General features: G+C 46.8%; 1 protein-coding gene across 6 annotated transcripts in view; it reads right to left on the reverse strand.

The window, feature by feature from the left end:
• EXOC6B (exocyst complex component 6B) overlaps positions 1-12,374 on the reverse strand; it is a 353,544-nt gene that overhangs the window by 132,609 nt on the left and 208,561 nt on the right. For all 6 annotated transcript variants that reach the window (XM_074865395.1, XM_074865396.1, XM_074865391.1 and 3 more), the window contains 3 exons: positions 8,246-8,357; positions 4,656-4,790; positions 3,356-3,535 (listed from right to left, as the gene is read on the reverse strand). In XM_074865395.1, coding sequence (XP_074721496.1) covers positions 3,356-3,535; positions 4,656-4,790; positions 8,246-8,357 — 427 coding nt within the window. The remainder of the gene's footprint in view (positions 1-3,355; positions 3,536-4,655; positions 4,791-8,245; positions 8,358-12,374) is intronic.

Genomic DNA, 12,374 nt, shown 5'->3' on the forward strand with positions numbered 1-12,374 from the left:
GAGCAACCTGATCTAATTGAAGACGTCCCTGCTCATGGCAGGGGGGTTGTGTTACCATTGGACTAGATGACCGTTAAAGGTCCCTTCCAACCCAAACTATTTTATGATCCTATGGCCTCCCGAGGTCCCTTCCAGCCTCAACCATTCTGCGATTCCCCCCAATAAATACAGGAAAAATTCAGCCTCGTGTATCCAGAAACACAAAACTTAATGCCCAAATCTTGGCTCGGAGTCACCTTTTAGCTCACTCAGCATCTCTGCTCCTCTTCACTCCCTCTCCAAAATGTTGACTTGTTGAGTCAACTGGACCCCCTCGAGGCCATTCGATCTGCCTCGCGGCGAGCTGGAGCCTTGACCCCAGAAAAGTTTCCTGCAGACGAGCGGCCCCGTCCGAGACAATGGGATTACTCACACCCGTCATGTTAAGGAGCCGCCTGCATTTTTGCAGGCTCAGGACTTTCGGCTCCGTTCTATTACAGGACAGAGCTTTTTGTTGGTGTAATTTTATCACGGTAACTGCCGACAAGCCCAGGCTGAGTTTCTTTGATCAGCGGGTGAAGGTTTTTCTTGGTGTAATTACTGTTGTGACAAAAGGCAGGTGAGTAGCTGAGCTCCTGCCACTTAGTCATCTCCTGAGACTGCCACTCTCTTCTTCTCAAAAACTCCTGCAAGTTCAAATACTAGGAGCACACTTTTCTCTTTTTTAAATGGTGTAAATTCAACACAAAGGCACCCGATTATCAGCTCTGGAGGATGGGGATATTTCCAAACCAGGAAAGGACATGAGAAGAGGAAGGGATGGTGTTGCACAGAGTCCACTTCTAAGAATGAGAAGATGCTCCAAGGATGCCTTATCCAGGGATGCCCCTCCAAGGATGCTGCACAGTCACTTGAGTTTTTTTTGTGAGCTACTGGCAGTGTGGAAATCCTGTATTTTATAGCAGGACCAGGCTGCAAACTCATTTCAAAAAGGGCAGCAACTCCTCTTAGATCGTAACATTACAGTGCTAAGGATTTGGGCTGGATTCAGACCAGCAGTATAGAAACTGCTCTACCTTGCCACTAGCAATCCTGCAATATCCTCTTTCAGTTGTAATTCACCCTTTTGGGACATAGTTCCTTTTCCCCTTGAACCTTTCTCACTCTTTCCTTTCACAAATGAAGCTCATCCCACATTTTCGGTGCTTTCACAAACATCGTCATTTTCCTGCATTGCTTTAGAGAGATGTGGGCTGCTCTACGCCTTATCTCTAATATTTCACTTAGCAAAGCGCAGAAATTTTCATGTGTTTCTAAATAAGCCACTGGAAAAAGGCCCTTGAACCTTATAAAAATGAAGCAGCAGAGACACCAAAAGAGCTGGGTGCCTTTTAGATGTACCCTGATTCTTCCTGACTTGCTCTCATCCACCACTGCCTGCAAGGGTACCCAAGGACCCCTCAGCAATGTTCAGTGATGGCATCTAGCACTCCTCTAAAGGAAGATATCCCAATATAGATAAAAAAATCCCAGACCTGCATCTGTACAAACCACTGAACCAGATCTACAGCTTCACAAACCAGATGGCAGCACCTGATTCACTCGCCCTGCCCGGCTCACGAGGCTGTCAGAGGATCAGCGCCACGCAACGCTTTGGAGATAAGGTGCTGCACTGCAAATGCAAACAGCTTTCTCCTCAGCTGGGTCCATTCTAATCCAGTTCTGGAAGAGAAAAGGCTGCTTTGATCTGTCTTGGTCCTTTTTAGACCAATTAGCTGTCCTCCCAGTCTCCAAAACAACTTTAACTCACTCAGAAAGGAAACATTAATATTAAAGGAAGATAAATCACTCGGGTCCATCTCATAAATCATTGTGGGCATCTCTCCCCATCCTCATCTCTCCTGCTAGCCATGCTTCATGCTCTGGTGCAGAGACCAATCTCCCTGTCAAATCCCATTACCTGCTTGCGTAAGTACTCCTAGTATGATTTGTGGAAACAGTCTCCAGGTGATAAACCACCCCTGTGCAGCCACATCTTCTTTTTTAAGGAGAAATCCAGAAGTTGAGGACTCCAGCCATCTCCAAGCACCTCCTGACTCCAGAGGGCACCTGCCCCATGCCTGCCCGTGTGGCCACCAGCCACTCTGCTCAGGGCTGCCAACAGAGGGGACATTTTGGCAACAAATGTGGCCTCGAGATGGATGAAAACCCTTCTGACTTCTCTCCACAGGAGGCAACGCTTTATTTAGCAGTTTGTTCCCATGATAACAGAGCCAAGAAAACACCTTCTTCTCAACAACACCTCCAGGTACAGAGAACTGGGAAAACCACTTTGATTTCTCTTGTGGTGGCTTCTCCATCCACAGCAAAGCACTCCTCATTTCCATCCAGCTAAAGATACAAACCACGCAGAAGGCTGCACAGTTTTGGGGCTGTAACACCGCCTAAAACAGCTCTGGAGGGCTTGAACATCCTTCCAGTGGAGCAATCACAGTGGCATAAACAAGCAGAATGGAGTGACAGCAACTGTCATTGTGTATTATTAGTCTTCCTGTTTATATCCAGGCTCATGAAAGATGCCCAGTGTGCACCAGTGTACTATAATCCTGGGCACCCAGTAACAACAAATAAATAATAGTCCAGGAAAGAAGAGATTTGAAATTGCTTTTGGGACAAACACAGTGTTCAGTGGATTTGCTATTTCAAAATACATGCTGATTGAAGATACTCATAAGTATATATCCAGACAAATCTTATTTAAAGGAAAAAATGCTGAGTAAAAATGAAACTCCCTGATGATTATATTTTTCCTATTCAACGGGACACCGCTCAGCCAACTGCAAAAAACAACATAAAATACATTTTTTGATCGTAATAACAGCATAAACACAGGCATATTTTAGACAGCAGAGAAAAGAAAGAAACATATGCTGCCTTCCAACGGAGCAGTATTTTGATGTAAGGCATCCAGTGACTTGACAAACATTTGGAAATGTTCAAATAATAGACACCCTTATACTGGGATCTCTTGAAAAAAATCTTGAATGTCCATTAAGCTGAAAGTTGACATGTCTAAAATTTATGTGGCTAGTGAATTATGATCCTACTTCTACAGGGTAGACTGGGATATTTCCCTTGTTCACGTATAAGTAGACTTGCAAATACTTGGGGAGACTCTCACTGAAGCCCAACTTCTGGATCATATGAAATAGCTTACTTTAAAAATAGATTTTTTATTTCATAACACTTGACACTCCAAGGCCCGACTTCCATTGCACTCCATAAAGCTTGAGCAACCATGAGTTTCCACAGCACCATCGGATGCCCGTGTGCTCCCCAGACCAAAAAAGAAAGGAAATGGGTGGAGGTGGCTTACCGGGAGGTGGGTGAACACAGCAAACGTGCTGCGTAGAAAGCCGATGAGATCCACAAGGTAGTCGCTGGCCTTGCTGCCCGGCTCCATGGCCATCCAGTCATAGTCCGCCAGCTGCAAGAACTGGTCTATCTTCTGGTTCAGGTTAGTGTAAATCTCCTCCTCAGCAGCATGGCGGGCATCCTGGGAAACGAGACAACCTTACGTGGGATGGAGTCTTCACACCACAATCTACACAAGTAACAGGAGCTGAGTTTGACTCAACCTTTAGCCCTAAAGGGAGCACAAGACAAGGTGCCTGTAGGCAACTACAGCTGCTCCAGCCTCAGCTTAGCTCAGACTGGTGGGACGTGTGCCACCAGGCCAGTGGTGGGCAAGACCAAGCTGGTGTTTGTCTCTGACACAACCTGGGGACCAGGAGGACAAATCCAGTGCAGGATGGAAGAGAGAGAGATGGGAGAGGAACATCCCAGATGGAAAAAGGTTGAGAGCCACCAATCTGTGTGCAGGTGTGGGGTGCAGGAGGGCCACAGAGGAGCCTCCCTGCCAGAGTAAGGGCTGGAAAACTCACCCTTAGGCCAAACAGGTAGATGATGCCAGAGGGGACAACGAATGGACTTCCCGGGGGACATGGGGCCTAAGTCTCCTGTTATCCCAAGGGCAAACCTCACCTAACGACTCCCTACGGTCGCTCGAGTCCTCAGCGCTGTTCCCATGTCCTGCTCTCCAGCCATGGGACACAATTCAGACACCCCACAGTTGACCTAATTATGGCCTTAAGATTTCATATGAAGTATCTGGGTGGACACTCCTGGGTTATGATTTAAAGATTTAAAGACTGCGAAGTCTAGCAGTTTTGGCCAGCCCCGATTTTTAGGGGATAACGCTAAAAAGAGCGGAATGATACAGATGATAAATCTATTCTCCTCTTGGGTGAAAGAGGAGAGCTTGCGTTCATGGCCAGACGTGTATAACGCTGTATGGTGCTCAAACAGTAAAATGAAAATTCATTTAAAAAAAAATAATCATGCTTTTGCTTAAAAGCTGCTTAATCCTTTAGATAATAAGTGCTGCAATGTGAATTAGGGCTACAAAGGCTCACGATCTCGACAGAAGTAACGCTCCAAAGGACAGACCCAAAAGCTAGTCTGAGGGCGTAAGCTTCCCAGGATATGACAAAATTACCTTTGGGCTCAGCTTAGCTCCCTACATCCACACATCCACACACACGCTTTGAAAGCAGATACTCTCCAAGCAAACACCAACAGCAGCTCCCCCGAGGTGGATCTACCAGCCTTCTCACCTTGAAGGTTGTGGTCCCGTAGAGTTTTGTAGTGTGGACAGTTTCTGGAAGTACATTAGTGATATTGGTTATGAATTCCTCTAGGAACTTGCAGGATTTCTCCAAATGGGTCGTATTTATAATAATCTGTACAAGCTGCAAAGGCAAAAAAGGGATTCAACCATGGTGCTCCTGAAGGCAGGGAAGTGCCAGGTTAATGGATGCCAATTTTTAACAACTTCTGGCACAAAAAGCTGACGCCGTACAAACATACTAAGCTTTGCTACACGCTCAAAGGCTCTCCTCCTTTAACAACATCAGAAACTTAAATAAAAGATAATATGGGGGGAAAAGCATTTCCCATGACAGCCACTAATACCACAAAAGATTATTTTTTTTTTAATGACTTCCCTACATTCAGCTGTCAGTCAGTGCTCCTTTCAGCGCGGCTCAAATACACCAGGCTTACAAAAAATGCCATGTCAAGTCACAAGTATTCTGTCTGCTAATGAACCCTAAATAACCTGTATCTTGAGTGACACTGAACAACATCATACTAAGGCGTTTAACAAAGAAACCACAAGGTTTTACTGTTCTGAGGGTGGTGTGGCTGAACGCAGATCTCACCCTGGTATCTTTTTGGTTATCATACCCACCATTATCTGCAATTTTCTTAATTCTGTCTTCTCAGCTGCCTTCACATGGCACATTTAAGGCAACTACAGAGGAAAAGCCTGTGCTGAAGTGAGTCAACACAAACATTTACAATCCAGAGCAAAACAACCCAGGCTTCCACTTAAGGATGACTGACTTGGAAGCATCATCAATTCCTTAAGCAGATACCTTTTTTCTGAGCAGACTGCCATGAATATTTCCAAGGTGCAACATAAGCAATAACAAAACCTTCCCCTATAATATCTAGTTCAGATGTCTTACAGACCCAGAAGGCATTATAATGCTCCGGATTGATATAATTTAATGGCTGGAGTATGGTGTGGCAGTCAAATCCTCTGATTTTTAAACACCCACAAATCTTCTGAAGAAGATGGATTAATCAGCGATTTGAGTGCTGCAGACACAGAAATACTGAAGTAACCCTACAAAGACTGCAGCGCCCAACTCTTGCTGGTGCCAGATGACATGAGAAAGGGCAACGGTCACAGTTTGGGGGATTCAGCTTGGGTATTAGGAAGGAAAAGAGTCATTAGGAAGGTAGTGCAGAACAGGAACAGGGTGCCCAGAGAAGCTGTGGAACCTCTGTTTTGGAGAAATTAAAAGTTGGGTTGAGAAAGTCATGGTTAACATGATCCAAGTGAGCAACCCATTTCCAGGTTGGGCTAGATACCTCCAGAGGTCCCTTCCAGCCAACACTTCCGTGATTTCAGTCAGGTTTCTGTTTTTAAGAAATCAAATGATGATTTACTTGAACTCCGTATGTTTTGTACTTAGTCCATGAAACGTATTACACGTAACTAGGAGGGCATCTCATTTCTGAATTCCTTGGATTAATTTTGTTCTTGATTTTTGCCTTCAAACAAGCACTCATTTGCATTCCCCCATGTCAGATAGCTCTGACATCATGACCATGACATATTTTCCTACAGTTTCAAGCTAATTAAATATTAAATTTCCAACTGTGTGAAATTCCTCCTAAACCTCTTCTCTGATCATCACAACTTACTGGTCCAGATCAGCTATCAAACTTGAAGGAAGGTTCCGATAGCATTGATTCTCTTTCACCACTTGTCATGAGCTTTCCTGCTCCCTCTCTGGCTCCTTCAAGTTCTGATCCCTTGAATTTGGAGGGGTAAGACCTCGGAGGGGTAAGACCTTCTCATTGGGGTAAGACCTTCTCGCTGGGGTATTCAAATGAAAAAAATTAGTAGCATCTTTTCCCTCTGCGTTGTTGAGGGGTGTCAGGGGTGTTATTCAAAACACCAGGATTATTTGAAGCAGACTTGGTGACAAACTTCCACATCCACTGCTAAGAGGTAGCCCCAAAAGACAGCAATGAAAAATAAAGAGGGTAACAGACTGGGAAGGTTGGTACACAGCCTGGTATTACCTTGTCCACTGCTTGGAAGATGCACCGGAGAGCCCAGAAATGGATGGTGTTGCTTGGTGTAAAAATTAAATCTGGGAAGTGATAGTACTGCAAGGTATTTAAGTATCTTTTGCAATCACTTTTGACACCAGAACTATGCTTGTATATGATCTGGGACTCTTCAAAGTGCCCTTTAATTCCTGAGCTCCACCTAGTCACATCAATGTCTTTTCTTAAGTGGGAAGGACCTGAGAAACTCAGAAGAAAAATGCCCCATGCTTCCATTTGGACAAAGAGGTCAATGGTTACACAAAGAAAAGAGGCAGGAGGGGATAAGGATGCTCAAAGTAGTTTTTCTTCAAGCAAATTAGAAAAGACTGATGGTAGAGATAACCCCAGGGGAGAGCTAGTTGTACCTTGGTAAGTGGCAAGGAACAGGAGGGGGAAAATGAGAGAAGAGATTTGGAGATGAACACCAGTCTGTGGACACACCACGCCTTTATTAAACTCAAGTTTGCTACGTAGGCTTTCCTCGCAAAAATCCTCTTCAGCTCCAAAGCACGTGAAGAAGTCACTCTTAGCCTGAAGAAAGGCATCACCTCCACTCGACGTGGACGGCGCCAAGGAACTCCTACACCGTCTAAACCCAGCAACAGCAGCTGAGGGGACTGTCGCACCCGGTTTGCCCTTCCTACACCCAACCACGCTGTGGGAACGTCTACAACAGCAGCAAAAGGATCATTTGGGGGATGGATAGTGCCGGGATAGTGTTACATTCCTCTTTGTGGAGGGAGCCTTGGGAGGAGCGGGAGGGAGGAGGAATTTGCCCCCAGGGAGCAGAGGGATTCCAGACAGGGAGATAAAGGGCTGAGGAAGCATCGTGGGTAAATACATAGCACCACAAACACACTAAACTCCCCAAAACTCACCTCCATAAGATATTGAGGGTGTCCAGAGAACAGGACACATTTCTACAGCACAATTAAACAGCTGCAGCTGTATTAATATCGACTCATTTATTAACAGCACACAGAGGTCCCACTAAGGTATCCAAACTGCCCCGGGTACCACACATGCTCCCCAAACAGCCATGATTTATGAGCATTAAACTTTTCAGAAATCTGACTTTCTGAACAAAAAAGTATCAATTCCAAAAAGAAAATAGCAATATAGAGTTTGTACTGCTGCAGCGTGCTGGAACCACCTCAAACATCACCTATAGATGGGGATCACTCCCCCTTCCTCTCCCAGCTCCCATCTGGCTCTTCTCTGGCACTCCTTGAAGTCCCCTTACCCACCACTTTAATTCAGATATATAATTCTCTGCAAATTCCAAAGAGGGGCAATTCTAACTGCAACAGCAAAAAAGCTTCCTCTTTCCTGCAGTATTAAGTGTTTCTTTCTTTGTACAGCAATGCTCTGCAGTTCCACTATTGTTTTCCAACTTAATATTTTACAATAATGCTCCAAACCAGCAACTCTGAAGGTGCTGTAAGGAGCTCCAAGGGACCAAGCCCCCTTCTGTCACCCCGCCCTGGAAATGGGTCTCCTCGAAGCCGCGTCCTACCTCCGTCAGCCCAACATTTTTTCTCTTGATGACGTTCTGTAAACAGTTGCTCAGCGTTCGGGTCAGCAGCAGATTTGTAGATTTTCTAATCATATCATCAACTTCGGTCGAGCTGAAAAGTAGAATTTAAAGAGAGGTTTGCAAAATGCTCTACGAAAAGAAAATCACCTGGAGGCCTCATCACCCAGTCTCCTTCCCAACCCTCTTATGCCTTATGCATGATCATCCATGCACCACTTACAGGCACTGACATACTAATATATACCAAAATACCTACAATTTAGGCCTTTTCGTGCATGTGTTGGAAAAAACCAAAATGAATGTGCTAAACCCACACCCCTGAGCCTCTCCTCTTCGAGGGGCTGGTCCAGCATGGGTCAGAGGTGCCCGTGGCATCAGCACTAACCGGTGCAGCCAAGCTGTCGCCCCGCACACAAGGCGGGAGCTGTGCACGTTCAGCACGCAAGGGGAAAGGGATGAAAGCCCTGCAACGAGGGGAAAAAAATAATCAAACCCCCAAAACACCTCCCCTCTCAATCTGCTCACAGCTTTTTCTTTAGCTAAATCACACTGGAAGCTCTTGCAACATGTTCATGCCCTTTGCTAGATGGTTGCAACCACAGCGGTGCTGAAGTTTGCGGGTTTGGCTTTCTGCTGAAGCGCTGCTGCCCCTCCACCGTGCACACCAGCAAGGTGCAACCTCTCCTTTCTGAAGGAAAACCCACCCTGACATAGGCTCCTTTGATCTGTCATTGGCCCTGCATTAGCCCTGACACCACGGGGCTTTATCTCTGGCAGTGCAGTGACAGGCAGCTGAGGGCAAAGAAGATTTCCAACTGGAAGGCTGAGAAGTGTTAATAACTTTAAGGCTCCTGGTAAATCAAGACTGTGACCTTTTGCTCCTTCTCCTGTTTTACCTGACAAATGGGCCAGATTACAAAGCAGGGATTGACACAAGAAACAAAAGCAAACTTTGCAGTTACCCCAGCACTGGTGTGCAAGGTGGGGGATGTTGGGGTGCTGCTATTGGGGTGCCTCCTGGTGTGGGGATGGGTGCTGCCAGCCCTCATCCAGCTCAAACCTCACAAATTTCATAGAATCCCAGACTGGTTTGGGTTGGAAAGGACCTTAAAAATCATCCAGTTCCACACCCCCCTGCCATGGGCAGGGCCACCTTCCACTAGCCCAGGTTGCCCAAAGCCCCGTCCAACCTGGCCTTGAACCCTTCCAGGGAGGGGGCAGCCACAGCTTCTCTGGGCAACCTGTGCCAGGGCCTCACCACCCTCACAGGGAAGAATTTCTCCCTTAGATCTCACCTAAATCTCCCCTCTGTCAGTTTAAAACCATTACCCCCGTCCTATCCCTACCCCCCTGATCAAGAGTCCCTCCCCCCTTTCCTGTAGCCCCTTTCAGTCCTGGGAGGCCGCTCTAAGGTCTCCCCGGAGCCTTCTCTTCTCCAGCTGAACCCCCCCAACTCTCTCAGCCTGTCCTCACAGGGGAGGTGCTCCAGCCCCCTGAGCATCCTTGTGGCCTCCTCTGGGAAGATGCCATGGAACATTTACAGCATCTAAGCCTCTAAAGCAGCTGAGGAGTCTCTCACACTCGATTTGCGATTCGTACACTTCGTTTCTGTGCCTATTTTACGTTAGAGCAGATGCACTGAGCCAAGCCCTGACCTATCTCCAACAGCAACCCTGGGGCCACAGCAGCCTCCTGGAGCTGCTCATCCTCCCTGAGCACCACACATCCCTCAGTTAACCCAATTTTTCAAGTTCTTCAGGACCTTCCTTGCGCTGCTGCATGAGAATTGCACTGAAATCCCCCAAATTCCCAGGAGAAGCAGCAAATATTACTCCCCACTCACATCTCTGAGCAAAGTCCTACTCAGATTTCCACGAGACCGAGAAAGCCGTGTCTTGCTGCAGCTTTCCCAAGGAAAAGCCCAGCTGCACAACTCCCCGTACACCCAGCGGCTGCTCGCCGCGCTGCGCCCCCCAACAGGTTTCTCTAATATTTCCTTTTCCCTGATGTTTAGAAGTCTGCTCTTCAACGCCTGCCAAGGGTTGACCACTGTCTCCTTCCCAGCTGGACACAAGCAGAGCAGGGCCAGCGGCTCGGCAGGACTCAGCTCCTGATAATTTAAATTCAGTGTCATCAGCCAAATCTTCGTGTGGGTCTCTTCTAGATCATCACCGCTGATCCCTGTGAGTTTATTTTCCTCTTGCTCCGTGGGGAAGCACGTCCTGTGCCAGCAATGAGCCAGGCTAATGCACTTCACATCCCAGATGGACCCCTTGGCTCCTCCTCGCAGGGTTTTGATGTGCGGTTGAAGGTGATGCATTTGGGTTTTTTAAAGTGTGGCACAGAAATCAAAATGTGGGGGGAGAAGAAACCAACCAGTGAATTTTTCTGGTCTTTATACTATGGGTAAGACTCTCAAATAAGGTTTTACTTTAAAAAAAAAAGCAAAAAACAAACACCAAAACCAACCAGGCACACACCCCCAGGCTCTCCATCATCCCCCAAGAAGAACCAGATTGTCCCCAGTCCCCTCCACCAGACAATAGCATGGTTAAATATAGAAAGTACAATAAAATCGAACCCTGTTATGATCTACAGATGGTAAAAAAGACACCCGAGGAGATTTAAAGCAAAGGGTGGTACAAAGGGACTCTGTGACACCAGGGGCAGCTGCCTGCTGCTGCCAGAGCGGCGTGGGAACCGGGGAAAGCGGCTGGGGAGCAAAAAGGGCTGGACCCACGCTCAGGGGGGTAAAGAAAAAATTGCATAGGGAGCAAACAATACACCAAGCTAGATCTTTGTACAAGCACTGTGGCCCTTTCGGGATCTTCCCTGGGAAATCTTGAAATGCAATATATAGGGAGTCACAGAGCCCGTCCCCAAGGATGGTGGAGGTGCAGAATGGTGAGGTTGGAAGTAGAGCTGGTGGCTGGAGTTTCCAGCATCTACTGAGCCTGAGAAAGGGCAGATGAAAACCATGGGGGTTTGGACATGAGGTCAGCTTTTCCCACTAAACCAACGTGGCAATCAAATAGGTCACGCTGGAAAAGCTTTTTTTTTTTTTTTTTTTTTAATTCAAACGTCAACCTGTCATCAGGGCATCAAAATTAAACGAGGCAGTTACTGTCTGACTGCGTGTATGCCCCAAGACAGTTATCTCTTGGCAGGAGAGGGATGCTGCTGGCCTTGGCCCCACGCCGCAGCCGATGGCATGAGGTTGCCGAATCACCAAACATTTTGCAAACGGAGGGTTTGCTTTAACCACTCAATTCAGCTGCAGGAACTTCTCAACCATGATAGCCTCCAGGGCATAAAGAAGTATCACAGAACCACAGAATCATCTTGGTTGGAAAAGACCTTGAAGATCACCTGGTCCGACCATTAACCTAACATTGACAGTTCTCAACTACACCATATCCATTATTAAGCACTGTGTCAACCCGAAAGTAGTGCTTAATAATACTGCTTAGCACTTCCACCCTGCTTTGACTTCTTCAAAGCACTTCTGACAGAGCTTTCTCTGCATACAAGCACCATTTTCAAAGGTTTCCTATTCTCATTTTGTTTGTTGGATGCATAAGCTAGAAAATCAGGTTGTAACTTTAGTTCCATGGTGGTCACGCAGCCTGGAAACCCCTGCAGTTGGGTTCCACCAGAGCAGAAGGATCTGCGACATCTCCCATGAGGTCCACACACTGAGTAAGGGACACAATTGGAAGAATTCCTTGGAATAAAAAAAACAAAAAGCAAGATTTGACCAGGCGCTGGACTGTGATCCCCCAAATCCTCCTTGGTTCAATAGAAGAGGTGAGGGTGGCAACAGGAGCGATGGGTGCTAGCCATTGCCTTGGCCAGGACTCTCCCAGCTAAACCAGTAGCTCCCATCAAGAGCCCAGACCCAGCGCCCAGACCAGTGGGGCCAGTTAGCAAAGAGTAATGGTACCAGTCAGTTGCCTGGTGCTGACTCCTGACTGTGAAGTAGAGGTTGAGTCTCGGTTCAACAGTCGGATCTCCGTTCTCAACACACAAGTAGAAAACAAACCCCCAAATATACATTTATCTCCTCTCTCCTAAAGTTGACTTCCACAGGACCTACTTGATTTAGTTA

Source organism: Strix uralensis, chromosome 4 (assembly GCF_047716275.1).
Source record: "Strix uralensis isolate ZFMK-TIS-50842 chromosome 4, bStrUra1, whole genome shotgun sequence".
NCBI lineage: Eukaryota > Metazoa > Chordata > Aves > Strigiformes > Strigidae > Strix > Strix uralensis.